This window comes from Neodiprion pinetum, chromosome 3 (genome assembly GCF_021155775.2).
Source record: "Neodiprion pinetum isolate iyNeoPine1 chromosome 3, iyNeoPine1.2, whole genome shotgun sequence".
Lineage (NCBI taxonomy): Eukaryota > Metazoa > Arthropoda > Insecta > Hymenoptera > Diprionidae > Neodiprion > Neodiprion pinetum.
In genome coordinates, this window is record NC_060234.1 from 1,779,788 (window position 1) to 1,796,253 (window position 16,466).

The following is a 16,466-nucleotide window of genomic DNA, read 5'->3' on the forward strand; positions in this document are numbered from 1 at the left end:
CAAAACCAGATTCCACGTATGCGGTTTCTTATTCCTGAAATATACGGCAAAATTCTTTCTTGTTTTTTTTTTTTTAATAATAATCAAGTCAACCTTCTTCCCGTTACTTATTTCAGACCCAATTCCTGCGGTGAAAGTCCGTACAAAAACTTGAAAATAAACATGTATTATATACTCGAACGTGTGTAAACGTATGACATTATAAATATATATATATATATAAATATCTAAGTGAATTTATTGTCAAAAATCACTTTCGCGTATCAGAGCGCGAGACCTTTCTAAAAAGTACGAATTTCTACGGTTTAATAATGCCGTGTAAGCGAGTGCCTGATTCGGCGCTACATTTCTCATTGCTTACGGACGGTGCATGCGGATAGCCAACAATTTGAGATGGCTGGAAAAAATTGCCATCAGTTTCGGCGCAACGTATTTTTATCTCTCCCTATCCATCCTCAGATCTTTTTGCTGATCGATATACGCGTTCGACTGTAAAGCCGATATTTTTACACCGAAGGAGAAAACTGGACCGTTGTGTTAAAGTTTTTACAAAATAACATACACGAACGATGCGGTATCGACGAACGGATCAACGTCGGTTTTTCCCGATAAATCGAACGATGCGGACGAATGAAAAAAGTAGCAGAGAAACGAACCAAGTTTCAAGGCAAAGAACTACTTAATCGATCGCGAAGTGCAGGCATACGAATGAGGTTGAGTAGGAGCAAAAAAATACAATTGCTGATTGACAGAAGGATAAGAATATCGAATTTTTATAGACGGGAAAATCTTATTCCTAGAATTTATAAATGTGGAAAGTTCGAGTACGGAAAATTAAAAAACATAGTACGTCGAAATACAGAAAGATCAGAACATGGTACAACAAAATCGATAATCTGTATACGATTCTATATCATTGAGAGGGATTCTATCGATTCTAAGTTTGGCATTCCATGTTCTGACGATTCTAATCTTTTACTTCTCCATAATTCGATTTCCACCATTTTTAAATTTTATATATTAAGTTTTCCATTTTTTAAAAATTCTATAATATTGTAGCCTTTTGATTTTTTAATCTTTTTATATTTTTACCTCCACAGATGAGGTTGAAGCGAGAGTAACGTCACTACAACAACGCATGTTTAGAAAAAAATCGTTACTCCGCATCTCTAGGATTGTCTACAATTCATTAAACCGAAATAAACGAAATATACTTACATGTATATTGAAAAACCAACACCCTGAAAGCCATTTTAAAATAGCAAAATAATGTTTTTTTCCGAGCCCTTTAACCATTGGAAATTTTTTTTTATTAACAAAAAAAAAAAAGAAGAAAAAAAAACTGTTGCGAAAAATCAGAAACATTTTCAAAAATCCGGTGTGACGTACAATAATTTTTCAGCAACCATCCAAAGTTAAATGACTTCCGATTCTAGTTTTTTTAGCGTTTTTTTTTCGGAAAAAGCTTGAAAACAGCAAGAAAGAAAAATCTCCCTACTCAGGCTACGAGCTTAAAAATTTTCATACCTGACAAACGATTTTCCAGATTTTTTAAATATGTCGAACAATGAAATCGTTTCGAAAGATTGCAGAAAATTGGAATGTATGAAAAGAAAAAAAAAAAAAAAAAACCCCGAACGCCTTTCAAAGTGAGAACAATCGTATAAAAAAATCGTGGTTCCAATCCGAGAGGTCAAGGGTCAGACTCAGGTCGAAATCGTACAGATTGCCCCATATATACAAACCGTGTAACGACATCGAAAATATGAAAAACCAAATCGATTTCATTCACCGATAGAAAATCAGTCCCCTGCACCTTTCGCCGTTGAACTCTCCGTGGCGTCGTGCCGATCGGGCAACAACCTCGCGTTTTAATTGAAACGCTTTTCGCGGTCGTTTTAAACCCGATTTATTGCGAAGCCAATAAAACCGTAGGAACATGGCACAGTCATCGTCGTTGCAGTCGAGACAAACGCGACGGGTGAAGAAAAGGTCTACAAGTATGTATTGCGTTCGGGCAGCTGGGCCCCGATCGAGGCACGCGTCCAACGGTCGACGCAGCTGTCGAAAATCAACTCCACAACCTCCTCATCCAGAGCTCCGATTACAGACCCGACGTGAGTTTCGATAAAAACGATCTTGAAATCATACAATATTTTCATTTTTATCCACTTGTTCGCCTTGTAAGCGAAAGACCAGTTCGTAACTATCGTTTCCCGACTCTGTTCTCGCGTTCAATTTCACTTTCGTAAGTCGAATAGCTAGTCTCTAAAATTCAAAACAATTTAAAACTTAACGAAACGTTGGAATATAATGTTACGCAAATACAAAGAGAATCGTTAAACGTGCCCTCTTGATTCATAAAACGTCAAGCTATAAACCGAACACGGTGTAAAAAAAACTTGGTAAAGATCCTTTATCGAAGATGAAAAGTTCCTTGAGCGGAGTGTAGGTTAATACCGTCAGGACCGTTCCCCCCGTCCCATCGATATTTACCCCCACGTAGAAAAACACCGGGCCCAAGCGGTCGTTGCATGACGGGGAATGAACCCCGCGACAACCCCTCGACGTACAGAGTATAGAAGTACCATACGAAAACGGTCGAACACACACGCACACGCGCAAAGAGAGAGAGAGAGCGAGAGAGAGAGCAACGCTGGCAAAGCGTGTCGTACGAGTGAACATACACAAATATACGAACGATAATGGAGAGCCCCTAAGCATCTGCTGCAACGGAATGGAACGGAATGGTGGCAGCAGGCCAGTCACAATCCAGACACGAAGGTGGCTAGTTCACGTTTTACTAGACGCCTCTCGATATCCGTTGAACACAGTGAAGTAGCTAGTACCCAGTGAACGTTTCTTCGTTGCTGATAATAGGTGGTAATTATGTGATAAAAATGACTCTGTCCGCATGGTTGAAAACGTAGCGTTGAAATGTGTAGAAAAACTATTGAAAATTGTACGAGCGTAATGCCGAAAGAGATCGTACCCCGTTTCTCGACGGTATTCGTCGCTCTGGAAATGATCGAACCGAGAGTATCGTACCGCAGCAGCGTGCTCCTGATCCTCTTGAAGAACTAGACCGAAGTGTAAATCAAATATTCGGATTAGAAGAATAGTCGGAAGATGGGGGAAGCAAACGACCCAACTCGGGTCCACTGTTACACGAATCCGTCGTTCTGTCGTCAGTCGGAGTTCATACCTGACGACCTGCCACCACCACTCCAGTTCCAAGGCGACGAGCTGCCCCCGCCTCCACCAGCACTGCTTCCGGAAGAAACGCATTGCGGACAAAGTAACCCAGGTTTTCACCAGCCGATTGGCGACGAAGGTGAACGGTACGTTTACCTGCAGGAACGCGATGTCGGGCAGCCTCTGAATCGGCACCCTGCAAACCCCCAGCAGCATAGAAGGTACGCCAGTCTTCCCGTCGACGAGACGCCGCATCAGCAATTCGGCCAGAATCGAGTATCCTCGAAGTACGACTTCATCCCCGACGAACAGCTTCAGCGTCACGGGTCAGCCAGGTACGCTTATTCACCTGGCCAGCTACAAAACTCAGGAACCTTCGTCTCCCCCCGTTCCGGGCCGGTGACCAACCACGACGAACGGCGGGTCGTTCAGGTTCATAATCACGCCGGAAACGCGGGACGTTACGCTGAGATACCAGGCGAACAGACGTTTTCAAAGTCCCAGCCACAGGAAAGGGATAACAATGCGTGGGCGAACGGTGGCAGGGTTTATTCGCGAGGTTTGAAGACGTTCCAATACATGTTTCAAAGTATACTTGAATACGTATTTTATTCATTGTAATCCTTTCAAACGTCTCCAGGAAGGTACGCAAGGGTTCCGTTGCAGGATGATGACCCCCCGGCACTTCCCGAAAGAAACGGCGGATCCTCAATATCGCCCCGCAACAATCCGGCTACCCAGAAACTCCACGAGATACTGACTACCCCGAGAAAAGTAAGATCGCGATCCGAGGAACGAACTCTGTCACCGAAAAGGAGTCATCAGCCCCAAAACACCTCCGGCACTCCTCATAGACGGGCACTCACACCGGGAAGCTCACCCTCGGGTAAATAAAATTGAATAAATCATTCGCAGACAATATCTTCCGAGTAATTATTGAAAAGTTATCACTTTCACGAAAATATCCGAACGCTGAATATCGTATATTGGAAAGTCAATCCAATTCATATCAATTTCCAACTCGATTAGAGCTATCCAAATTCACTGACAATTTTTATTGACGGATATTCCACTCAAAGTCTCACTTAGAATCATGAAAAATCATCCGTACACGAATTTGCAACTTGACTTCGTGAAGTGTCGAAGTCGCGGGTACAAAGTCAACTCTTTCGTATCGTCGCGTTTGATTCGAAATACCCCGACAAGTATCTTAGCATGCTCTTACCAAGCTCGAACCTAACCAGAACGGTGAGACTAATCCATCCCCTCCGGCAGGCCGCACTTTGAGTCCAGGAACGCGAGGAACGCCGCAGGGAACGCCACAGAGTCGAACATTTTCGCCAACCAGACCACAGACCTCGACGCCAAACAAGGAGCCATCGGCACGTCGCTGTCTACCATTGACAGAGGTCGGAGCGATCCGACTTCCGCAAGATATTTGCCCAGCCAGCAACTGCGGAAGACTGCGTTACGTCGAGACGGCTCCGGTCGACCTGACCGAGCTGGTAAGATGCGAGCCACCGCCAAGGTACGCGTACCTCGAGTCCGGCCCAGAATCGGTACCGATGATCTGCAGTTCACCGCGGTATCAAGTCGTCCCTGCGGTATCGGAAAGCCAGAAAAGAAGCGGGTACCAAAGCGTCGAAAGTGCCTTCGTTGCAAGAACCGCTGTGGTGAGTAACCTCAGGTCAACTAAGATATCGTCATTTTGGCGACAGCCTTCTACCAACATCTGTTTTTTTGCTAACAGGTTCCTCCACTGTCACCGCCAAATAGTGAAGCTAACACAACGCTGGCAAGTGGAGTTGACAAGCACGAGAGGAGAAACGCTCCTCTTCTCTTGATCCTGGTTGGAATACTGACTTGTGGATTATCTCTCTACCTTTCCTGGACTCAGGGACGAAGGTGAGACGTTGAACAAGTCGTTTCGTAGACCTTTAACTTGAGCATTCACCTTCAGCAGTCATCGCATAAACTCTGATCAACAAAATCCATCATGGCCTTTTCCGTCGAGTCCATGCACGGTAGGACACCTTGATAACGGCTGACTACGTAACGCATCGTAACTAATTTTTTCAGATACTACTTCGACAGCGCAGCCGGATGCGGGGCTTGTTGCGCGTTAGCCGGTGCCTGCAAAAGTCTCAAGCGAACCTGGACTGGTCTTGGACTCGCGGCATTGTCAGCGCTGAGTTGCGCGGGTCTTTTATTGATGGCCGTTAAGGCACCCCGATGGGGAACACCTCTGCACGATGTAACAGCCGGCGCGTTATGCGGAGTTTCTGTGCTCGGTGCGACATTGGCTCTTCTCGCCCTCGTCGCACCGAGATGCGATTTGACGCGACACAGACGCGTCCATTCCTGGATACCAAATTTTTCACCCTGAATCTATCTACCATTGTTCGCGATTCGATTCTCGCACGAAAATTATCATATATTATATTAGGATTATGAATATCGACGTGTCTATTGTATAATATGTTTTATCCCACCCAGGAGTATGAATTTCTTTCGCTAGCAATTATTTATGCTTTCAAGATTAATTATTATTATTATTGACAATGTCGTCATACTAGGTACTATAAATTCCGTTACAACGAAATTGTACAATTTTTCACATATACACAAGATATTTTGTAATGGATTATACTGTACGTATTACATAGGTATATATTATGCGCATAATGTACTTCGAATAAAGTGTATCAAGTCGAACAGGACCGTTTGTTGTTTCATTTCTCCGTTGTGAATAAGCTCCGAGTTTTCGGAATGATTTGCAAATGACTAAGGACTCCGATGACTCGATGGACCGCAAGGATCATGTCATTCCAACAAAGCTTCAGATAGTTAGAGAGATTGTTCCTCGACTACAACGCCGGAATGACTTGTGTCAGTAGCGGCTGTCCATTGGTGTGTATTGTTGAACAATGTTAAGTTGTTATACAATACATGAGCGCGAATAAGAGCATTTATAGTTGCTTATCGCGATGACACAAACCGGAAGTTGACAACATGTTGCTCAGTTTTCTCTGTGCTATTATATTGGCTGACTAACCGACAGTTGGTGAAGTTGTCTCAGAGTCGTCAGATGGTTTGCGTTTAAAATAAACAGATTTTATACTCCGTGATTGCAAATTATATCGTTCCTTCGCGTCTGATCACAACGTTCAAATGTAAAATGATACTTGGCCGTGAGTTAGACGTAAATGTGATTAGCAAGTTGTTGTGGAAGTTTTCCTCGTGTTAAATTCGACAATCGAGAGAACGAATGAAAACCGCCGTGTGTGAATATTTCATTCGTAATGACGGAATTGTAGAAACGAATGGTGAAAACTAGATAGAAATCTAATAACTGAGTGAAAATGGATTCCTCTTACAATTCCCTTACCACCCTGACGTTTTTGCTGTCTTTTATGGTTCTACAGAGTTTCGAAGAGCTAGTTTTGCTGCACCATCCTACGATAGAAAATGGACCGACAAGAAATGTGACTTGCGTGTCAGATTTCGACGACGCTGCGTTGATATGGAATTCCAATAAGGACTTTGAACCTGACGAGACAAGGAATAATTTGGCCAGTGAGTTCAAAAATTTGATATCAATTGTAGAATATCTTCAAATTTTGAGCAGTGTTGTATGATCCAAATTGTCTTGTGTTGCACCAGCGCGAGGCAAGTGCAATTACGGCAAAAATCCTGACTAGAAACTCTTTCAGATTTTCAGCCGAAGAACCCAGCGTCAGATAAGGACGTCAGATGTGCAATTTGGGATAAATTGCGTTGCAAGATACGTTGGGCAAAAACCGGTAATTGGAGCTTATTCAAGTCTAATACAGCGCCAATGGGTCCCGCGTTCGACTATCGATGGGAAGGTAAATGGAACTGATCGGTCATGACATTAAAAAAATTTATTCGTTATTAATTATATTACGATTAACACAGAAATTATAATATATGATAATATGGAAATATCAGTCATGTGTAATGCAACCTTGCGGTAACCGGATGAAGTTATAATGACACAGTCTTGCTAACGCACGTCCGCTACTTTACTTGCAGACAATATACCGTAGTAAAATTACACAGATGATTATCGGGAACTTTCAGATTTCAAGGAATACGTCTTTGAGAACTCAGTTAACAAAAATGAATTTCAACCTGTCGGTGAGGTGCCAGAGGGGTTCGGCAGCGTATTTTTCTCAGCCCGAGGAAGACGTTCAGTTCAAGTAGTTTTATGCGAAACTCAAAATGCAACAATGTCGTCATGCTTTTCTATAAGCCTCGCGGTTAAAAACGGGAATATGTCGAATATTGCGTCCTGCGAAAAGGGAATACCCAAGAAAGGGAAAAAGAAGCAGAACGTGGGATGCAACACTAAAATCAAGCGGGAGGTAATGAATTAATCTTATACTTACGAAGCATTGACGTCCATTTTGTCTCAACTATATTTTTACTGAGTAAGAAATTCTTGAAATCAGGTAGCGTCGTGACGAATTCGTTCCTTTTAGGATAATCGACACTTCGGTACTCACGTAAAACCATTTCATTTACATACAGCACAACGAAGAAGATATTTTTCACCCGTACGAATGGCGTACGTTTGGATTATCATGGAACAGCAGTGACCATTCGATAAAGGTTTTCAACGGTACTGATATCAAGCCATTCTTGGAAAACAATTTTGAGAACTGGTATAACGTGAAACACATTCTAGTTCGAAGCAACAAAGAAACTCGCATTCGATTCCACCTTTGTAAGCACAAGACAATTATCTTGTTTTATCATACATCCGAAATATGATTGCACAATCTCTCTTAATGTTCTTAGCTATTTACACCCCAATTATTTACAGACGATTATTGGTTGACGACACAGAAAAATACCATCTTATCTACTGCTGCGTTCAATCAACATGACCAAAAATTGTGTATGAAACTACTGGTTAGCCTTTGCTCCGAATGCACATTAAATATTACCCTGGTAGATGCAGATAAGAATAGTAGATTTCCGTTAAAAAATATATCAAGAAAAGGAGAAACATCTAGATACGGTGAAACTGTGCTGTGGGAATCGTTCAAAATAGAGGTGTTATCGGCAGACATCACGAAACTAGTAAAACTGGAAGTGCAAACCTTTATAAATGAAGATGAAGAAAGGGGTTACTGGGCAATCGATAATTTCCGAATGTGCGAATCAGAGGTTGAGTCATCCCATGCTTCTACGAAAATTGAAGCTTTTCACGATTGTACAACGATTTCCGAACAAAGTAAAAAATACCTTCTTTCGCACAGTACAAGAAAATCGACCGTAACTATTTATCGAGAAAAGCACTCGTACACTTGGCCCAAAATCTATTGTCAAAAACTGTCTAATAACGTCACCGAGAATGCGGTAATATATTTGCCAGAAGAAATAAATCATGCCGATACAATCCGTGAGTTTCAACTTTAAATAAAACAAGTTCTTCGTGATCGGAAAATAATTATCGCTTCTTCCAGAAGATCATAAATTCCATGGTGAGACAGAAAAAGCGAAACAATCGCCGAAAACAAATTTTGACGCAGGATGGATAATTTGTCGCTCTAACGGTTGTGTTTCTGATCAAGGTCATACGGATATTGCTAACGAGTGTGTAAAAGGTGAGTTACAACAATCGAGTGAGCGTTTGCATCATAAGATTCTGATTACTTGTCACTCGTAGAATGTCTCGATGGCTTCTACGGACACGATTGCAAAAAATGTGGAATTTGCAATGATGCCGAACCCTGCAACAAGACAACTGGATTTTGCGATAAGGGGTGTGCTGACCTCGAGCTCTCACCACCGTTATGTAAACCAGGTATAGATAGACCCAATTAATGAGTTTCAACCATCCAAGCTGCTCAAACGAGATAGCGCTGGATAGTTTGAACAAAGATTAACTATATTTTTCTGAGCAGTATTTTTCAATCTGATTACAGTACCAGGAAAAGTACGAAACTTGATTTCCCAAAATAAATGGGAAGATGTCATTGAATTGAAATGGGATCCCCCTGTTGACAAAAATGAAATCCTCAACTACACCGTCACAATTAAGGTAAAACCGGCTCGTTAACTATCAAAATAATTATCGACATCATTCATCTGTGGAGAAATAAGCTGCGAAAAAAAGAGCAACGTTTCAATTTCGAGAAGACCGTCGAATTGTTTATTCCGTTTTGTAAAACCATGCGATTTCCGCGTCCTCAGAGAGATGAGTTGTTCGGTTGCAAGAACCTCGGAAAATCGTCGCCGTGTGAGGACGAGGCATCGTACGAAGTGACGAATACTTCTGTGATCCTCAGAGAATTGAATCCCTACGCGCTTTACACGGCAACGGTGATCGCCAAACCTGCGAACCCGAAATGGCCGCCAACGGTCACATTTCGAACACTTGAAAAGAGTAGGTATCGCATCAACGAATTCTTCCAACGTTCCGCAATGTACGAAATTTTTCTCATAATCATTAACGCATCTTCTTGATGTCACCAGGTATACCCACGGCAAAAATCAGCCATCTACGATTCAATGAGGAAGAAGATCGCCTCGAATGGAAGGCGCCTGAGGATTGCACGACAATTTCAGGCCGTCACGGAGCCACAAAATTGTGCATCGAAAAAGTGGACGGACCGGAAGAAAAGCCTATAACGGTGACCGTCAACGCTACAAATTTCTATTACGATTTGAAACAGCTTAAACTGGAACCGTATACGGAGTACAATGTCCGAGCTTATATCTTGAGAGATGCCGAAACAGCCTCAGAGAATCATAACGTATATGCAGAACTGACTTGGAGGTCACCACCGACCGGTGAGAACCTATACCGAATTATATCATAAGTAATATGCTGAGAATCGTGAAAAATAATGCAGAATATTTCAACACCGCATTAAATTGGGACTTGTAATTCAACGCGTTTCAGCACCAAAGCCAGTCAAAGGTTTGGAGGCATACGAAGTCGATTTAAATAAAAATACCGCCTCTCTACGGTGGAAACATACAGAAACGAGCGCGAGCGAAATTGAATCCTACATCGTATTATTTTATCTAGGAAAACATACGTTCCTAAACCGGACTTACAAACTTTCCGATGGAGAGTTGAAATGCAAGCTGTGGACGGAATACGTCTGCTTGAAAAATGTTAACTTCAAACCAGGTTCTTCGGTCGAGGTTACAGTACAGCTTTTAGTTAATGCATTGCAATCTCAACGTTTTACTGGTTTAAGCGACGGAGTTTGTTGATATTTGAATTGCAGGTTTCGGCGAAAAACAAGCACGTGGAGGAGCCAGGAAGCCCGGACAATGTTACGTTTAACATGGACGACTGGTTTAAGAAGCGTAAGTTAATTAGTTTCATTTTATAGTGCTGGGCTGTATCCTCGACTCCTACATTTTATTGAATCGATACTTAAAAAAAATAAGTTTCGAGTTGTACATGCGCCTGCGATAAATATTTTTACCGTCCTCAGCACCTGGCAAACCTCTGAAGTTGACAGCGCACCCCCAAACTTATGGAACGGTGATATTGAAATGGAGAGATCCGTCGTTTACTCCGGTAACCATCGCGAAATTCTGCATCAACGTCGAAATTTTGAGTACGAACCTAATCGCAGATCCGACGTACCTGTATCCAATAACGCAAAATTATGACGTAACAGAGAAGCAGAATGAATACCAAACAACAATAAACGTCGCGACCGCGTCACGGTACCGCATTTCTGTTAAGGCGGTAAATCAGCGCAACGTTGAAAGCGTATCAGCCTACCGTAACGTTTCAGTAAAGCCAAGCCTTGCTTTCGAGAGTATAAACAAACTCGACATGAAACGCGACGAAAATATCATCCGACTCAAGATTCCTGCGCTAATTAATGCGACGCGAAATACGATGCTCCACGTGACCGTAAAAAGATTTTTAACCTGCGAGCGAAAAGATTCAAAACCGTCATTGGAAAAACACTTGAATTCCGAAGTAATACTGATGAATGATATTAAGGTAAATGAGTTCAACTGATCGTAAGGATCAACACCTCCGACGAGACTCAGTCCGTACACTTTCCCCCTTTCAGGTAACTGACAACGAACCGAAAATCGTGAATATTTCTATGAGCAAAACTGTTCGCTTCGTGGATAATTGTCTCTTACTTTCTAAAGAGTATTTCAAAATTGAGGTTCGAGTAAATGACTCGTTCTCCAAGGAGACGGATGACCTTCCCAGGTTCACCGCTATACGAAGCCTACAAGAAAAACCTCAAAAACAGAATCTACTTTGGCTTCTACTCGTCATCCCATTAACCATGACAATTCTATTACTCATTTATTTTCGGTAAGAGAACTTTTATCATCCATAGTCACAATTTCAACGGACCTCAAAACCTCGCTGATTCGTCCATAATAAGATGGCTTTCCGATACAATTTTTTCTCATTTGAACTTTATCACTTTATAAAAGAACTCGCCTAAGACCGGGGATGCAAAAGAATCAGCACAGTACTGTTTCGCTTCCGATGAGTGTGAACTTTGGTGCACCTAGTAAGATCACATCGACTCCGTGTGCTGTGAAGCAATCAATCGACCCACCCCCACCCCCACCAAACCTATCGCCACGTTCAGTTTCCGAGCAGAGTAAACCTGACGTGGTGCAATCCGATGATCAATCTCGACCTGTGAAAATCGAAGAATTTGAAGAGTACGCGAAAGAGGCCCTCGCGAGTGGACTGCTTGAATTCCAATACACGGTGAGTAGAACCTAGATGGAATAGTTAGACAAGCAAATGTTTACGTACAATTCTCCGTTAGCAATTTCCGAAAGGATTCCTGTCGACGTGCCGATATGCAAAATTGCCCGAAAATAAATCGAAGAACAGATACAGCGATCGGGTACCGTGTAAGTCTACGAATTAGTTTGAGTACATGTTTCTTTTATTCATCACTAACCCATTTTCCTGTAACAGTTTTGTTTTTTTTTACAATAATTACTGACAGATGACAAAAACCGAGTGGAGCTTGAGAAAGTTTCGGATGATCCCTATTCCGACTATATTAACGCAAGTTACGTACAGGTAAGGTACAATGGTGTTGAGAATTTTTGTTGTGAACCTTTTACGCGTTACACTCTCACATGGATCTTTAATCGTTGAACAGGGTTACCGTAAAACGAGGGCCTACATCGCGACACAAGGACCAAAACCGAATACGGTAAAAGACTTTTGGAAAATGGTTTGGCAGGAGAACGCACGAGTTATTTGCATGGTAGCCAACATAATCGAGAGTGGAAAGGTATGGATTCCCAAAGTTTCTTAGAGCTGAGAAGACGAGCTGGGGTAAATTGATACGATTATCAACATTTTAGACAAAGTGTGAAAAGTACTGGCCGGAATGTGGTAGCAATATCAAATACGGCGATATTATCGTCTCGAACATAGGCCACGAAGTGCTTGCCGATTATGTCGTCAGGACCTTGCAGATAGAATGCCAAAATGATAAGCGTGAGGTACGTTCAAGAAGCTCAAATGTGACTGTCGCGTCGCATTCGACTCACGATTTCTCAATGTTTTCTTTTTCCCACAGATCACGCATCTTCACTACACGGGATGGCCGGATCACGGAGTGCCGATGTACACCCAATCGCTTGTCGCCTACCTTAAAAAGATCCTGGCAACGCCCGCCGGAAAAGGTCCCGTGGTCGTCCACTGCAGTGCAGGAGTAGGCAGGACCGGCACCATAATTTTGTGCGACATCTGCCTACGCCAAGCCGTCGTCGAGAGGGTGAGTAAGGTGCAACGCCCACCCCATCGTTTTCCTACGCCAATGCTAAACATCCGAATCCTAATCACGACCATTTAGATAATCGATATGCCAATGGTGGTCAGGAGAATGCGAGGGGATCGTGCCAATATGGTGGACAACGCCCAACAGTACTGCCTTGCTCATCTCGTAGTTTTGGAAAGTATTTTTGCTGGACAAACGCAAATGCAGTGTAGCAACGATTTGCCAGAACAGATAAATAAAATGAGGCAACAGCTACCACTCGACATGCAGAGGTGAATATTAAACAATTCAACGATCTGTTATCTGCTGAACAATATCAGATTAAAACGATAACATTACTCTACAACAGGCTCAAAGATGCTGTCTGGCAGGACCGGGTTTTACAATCAATGTGGGCAGCAGGAGGCTTCGCTCATGAAAACATTGGAAACAAAGGTTCTGAACTTGTTCCAGGTCTGATAGTTTCAGAGTGCCATGAGTATATTCGTCGGAATATCGATTAAACTTTTCTAACTGTATAATGATCGAATATTCGAATTTTAGTAAATCCCGCCAAGTCCGAGTTTGAACAGCCCCCAAGTTTCGCCAGGGTGGGAAATTACAGTAATATAATAAGCGTCGTCGGAGTAAAAGTGAAAAACCAATATTTGGTATCACAACTTCCCTCACCCTCTACCCTGCGTGAAACGTGGAAAATAATTGGAGAAATGAACGTGGAATTGGTAATAGTGTTGCAAAGCGCTAAGCCCCAAGACGATGTGAGTAAATAACTAACAAGACGTTACCCTAACATTGAATACAAAAATTACCGATACGTGATTTTCACAGACGCCAATTTGTGACATCATAACAAGCCAACCGATATGCGTTCCGTTGCCCTATCTTCAAGTGATAACGGAAAGAAGTTTCGAAGATAAACATTTTACAACCCATCAACTGTTGCTTATCGATACCTCCCAGGTACATACATAACCGACAGATTTAACGGCAAATTGATTATTGATTGAACTCTATTATTTCGAACATGTAAGGGACGTACGGCTAGGTCTAAAACTTGATGAAACAAGGCATCAAGAAGTGTCACCGAAGCTACAAGTTGGATTTTTATCACCAACAGGAGAACTCAATGAAAAATCTATTTAGAACGACCTTAAGCTTGCTTCGTTTGAGTTTCACCATTTAAATCTTTGATTTTATCATATGTTTATTTGAACGCGTTTTCTACCTAACAGTACGTTCCACATATCCTCGATGGCAACTATCCTGTGCACATGATAATACGTTTCTGGTTTAGGAAGAAGAAAGATTACAAACAGTAACCGTGATAACATGTACCGGATGGGGATGTGACGAAGGCGGAAAACCGCCGACGGTCAAGTCGCTGGTATCACTTTGGAATTCCTCGGAAAAAATACCAAGAAAAGCAGGCCCTGTCTTGGTGCTTTGTCGGTAAGTACGTAATCTTCAATCATTTGTCCTGACGCGAGTTTGTCTTTACGGAAAATAACGCAGCAAAATAGTACAGCAGTGATAGCTCGCCTTTGTCGACGCCGTAGTATTTCATTTATTTTACAGTGACGGCGTCACGGCATGTGGACTATACGTGGCGCTCAGTTTCATGTTGGAACGAATGGCGATGGAGAGAGAATGCGACGTCATTTCCGCCGTCCGAGCTGTTCGCCGATCTAATCCTGGATTCGTAAAATCGAAGGTAAGACGGTGCGAATTTTTACCGGAAACACAACCAACCGGACTGGTTCACTTGATTTCAGGAGCAATTCGAGTATCTCTACGACGCGGCGGTCAACTACTTTGGCTGTTTTGAGACTTACGCGAACTTCTCGTGAACCAACGGATTGTTGGTATTGGGATAAAGTGAATGTGCGACAAGCGATGATCATTCAAAATTCAATCGAAGGAACAATTATACAAAATTATCATTTCCAACGAACAAAAACCATGTTATCTAATTGTAATCTTAATTAATAAACACCGCAAATTACTGAATCAATTTTTCAAGAGTATGAAATATCGAACGGAGTATACATTCTGTAGCTAATTGCATGAATAACACGTGCAACGACTGAATTTTAAACGTTGGTCTGTGATTGCTAACCTGAAGAGCTTAAAGATGTTGCTAATTTTTATCGCGTTAACGTGAAAACGAAATTTATAAATATTTCCGCATGACGCATAAGAAGGGTGAGGCTCATTCTCGTCTTTGTGACTGACTTACTTGTATCATACAAATTTTTGAATCGAAACGTTATTCTATATCGCGTAAAGTCTCATGGTCTTTTATTAAGCAATACAATATGTTGCAAATTACAAAAAGAAACCCCGTAAATATATACGTACAAGTAGCAATTCAAGAAGCTTCATTCGGACAATATGTAGATTTGAGAACATTGCCAAGTATGCAAACCAGAGATTCAAGTAGTGACTGGCAGAAATCTATAAGTGAAAATGATTCTTCTTTCAACGACAAACTCTGACTCCATACGGGCGCGATCTTCCGGCCACATAAATAATAACAATATCATTGTTTGCGCCGATGACGGTGTAAGAACGAAAAACCAAACCTGACGTCTTGATTTCCCTCTCCATCTAACCTCACCGATGTATGGAAACTCATCCTAAACATGAACATAGAGCTCGCCATAATATTACAACGTCCTGATGGTGCAGACCTCGTTGGTAGGTATAACAAAAATACGAAGATCAGATTGAAAGCTCGCGCGATACCGATCTGATCGTTCAGTAACTACACTATTACATCTATGATCTAGATAAGCTGTGACATCATAACGGGGGTTTCGATCTTCACTTCAATCTCCGAAGTATGAGTAACGTAAGTGTACCAGTTATTGACCCTTTTATTATATTTTCCAACATTGTTAAATTAACGGCACAAATTGTGAATTTCTAGATTATTGAAACCAGTTGTTAGAAAGTTAGACACTAAAAATTGCTTTTTCCGTAGTTCTATAACTTAAGATCAAACATGTACAACTAGAAAGGGTCGATAATTGGGATTAGGTCGATAATTGGTACACCTTACCTTAAAAACAAAAAAACCTCTCGAAGAGGAGCATTTTACAACTGACCAACTCGTGCTCACCGATTTGTCAGAAGTCAGGATGCAGGCAGTCAAAATTTTTAATGCAAAATTGATGACGTATAACTGCCATCTTCCGTATGAAACTGTTAACTTTGTGTACGTGAGTTACATACTGTAACGTAATCAGGTTGAAGGAAAATTTCATATACTACGAGTGACAGTGCTGACACGAAAAAAGCGGAAAACCACCGTCTGTTGAAAGATTGGTTTGACTTTGATAATTCCCGGAAAAAATATCGCAAATGGAAAACCCGAATTTGGTAATTTGTCGGTATACGTGTAACGTTCGACGACTGCAGCGAGAATGTTAATGACATGTAATTTCCATCAAGCAGACAATTATACTGGATATTGGATGAATGAGTTTT

At 41.9% G+C, this 16,466-nt stretch overlaps 2 protein-coding genes across 6 annotated transcripts; both read left to right on the forward strand.

The window, feature by feature from the left end:
- The first annotated feature begins 2,726 nt into the window (after positions 1-2,726).
- On the forward strand, positions 2,727-5,896 carry LOC124214739 (uncharacterized). Its single transcript, XM_046617340.2, has 5 exons — positions 2,727-3,754; positions 3,836-4,081; positions 4,471-4,868; positions 4,946-5,100; positions 5,275-5,896. Exons 1-5 carry the CDS (start codon positions 3,130-3,132, stop codon positions 5,579-5,581), a joined length of 1,731 nt encoding a protein of 576 aa, XP_046473296.1. The 5' UTR covers positions 2,727-3,129; the 3' UTR covers positions 5,582-5,896.
- A 368-nt stretch (positions 5,897-6,264) lies between these two features.
- Positions 6,265-14,988, forward strand: LOC124214461 (tyrosine-protein phosphatase Lar-like). Of its 5 annotated transcripts, none has more exons than XM_046616732.1 (27): positions 6,265-6,771; positions 6,909-7,064; positions 7,300-7,583; positions 7,750-7,945; positions 8,045-8,626; positions 8,691-8,831; positions 8,894-9,031; positions 9,153-9,268; positions 9,421-9,613; positions 9,703-10,020; positions 10,133-10,380; positions 10,467-10,548; positions 10,680-11,203; positions 11,277-11,533; positions 11,659-11,944; positions 12,006-12,093; positions 12,192-12,268; positions 12,351-12,485; positions 12,559-12,699; positions 12,777-12,974; positions 13,053-13,249; positions 13,327-13,430; positions 13,521-13,735; positions 13,806-13,937; positions 14,272-14,426; positions 14,553-14,688; positions 14,750-14,988. In XM_046616732.1, exons 1-27 carry the CDS (start codon positions 6,558-6,560, stop codon positions 14,822-14,824), a joined length of 5,388 nt encoding a protein of 1,795 aa, XP_046472688.1. In that variant the 5' UTR covers positions 6,265-6,557; the 3' UTR covers positions 14,825-14,988. The 5 variants fall into 5 exon arrangements, with proteins under 5 accessions (XP_046472688.1, XP_046472690.1, XP_046472691.1 ...); XM_046616734.1 differs by having other exon boundaries at positions 13,327-13,412; XM_046616735.1 differs by having other exon boundaries at positions 10,262-10,380.
- Positions 14,989-16,466: the final 1,478 nt, after the last annotated feature.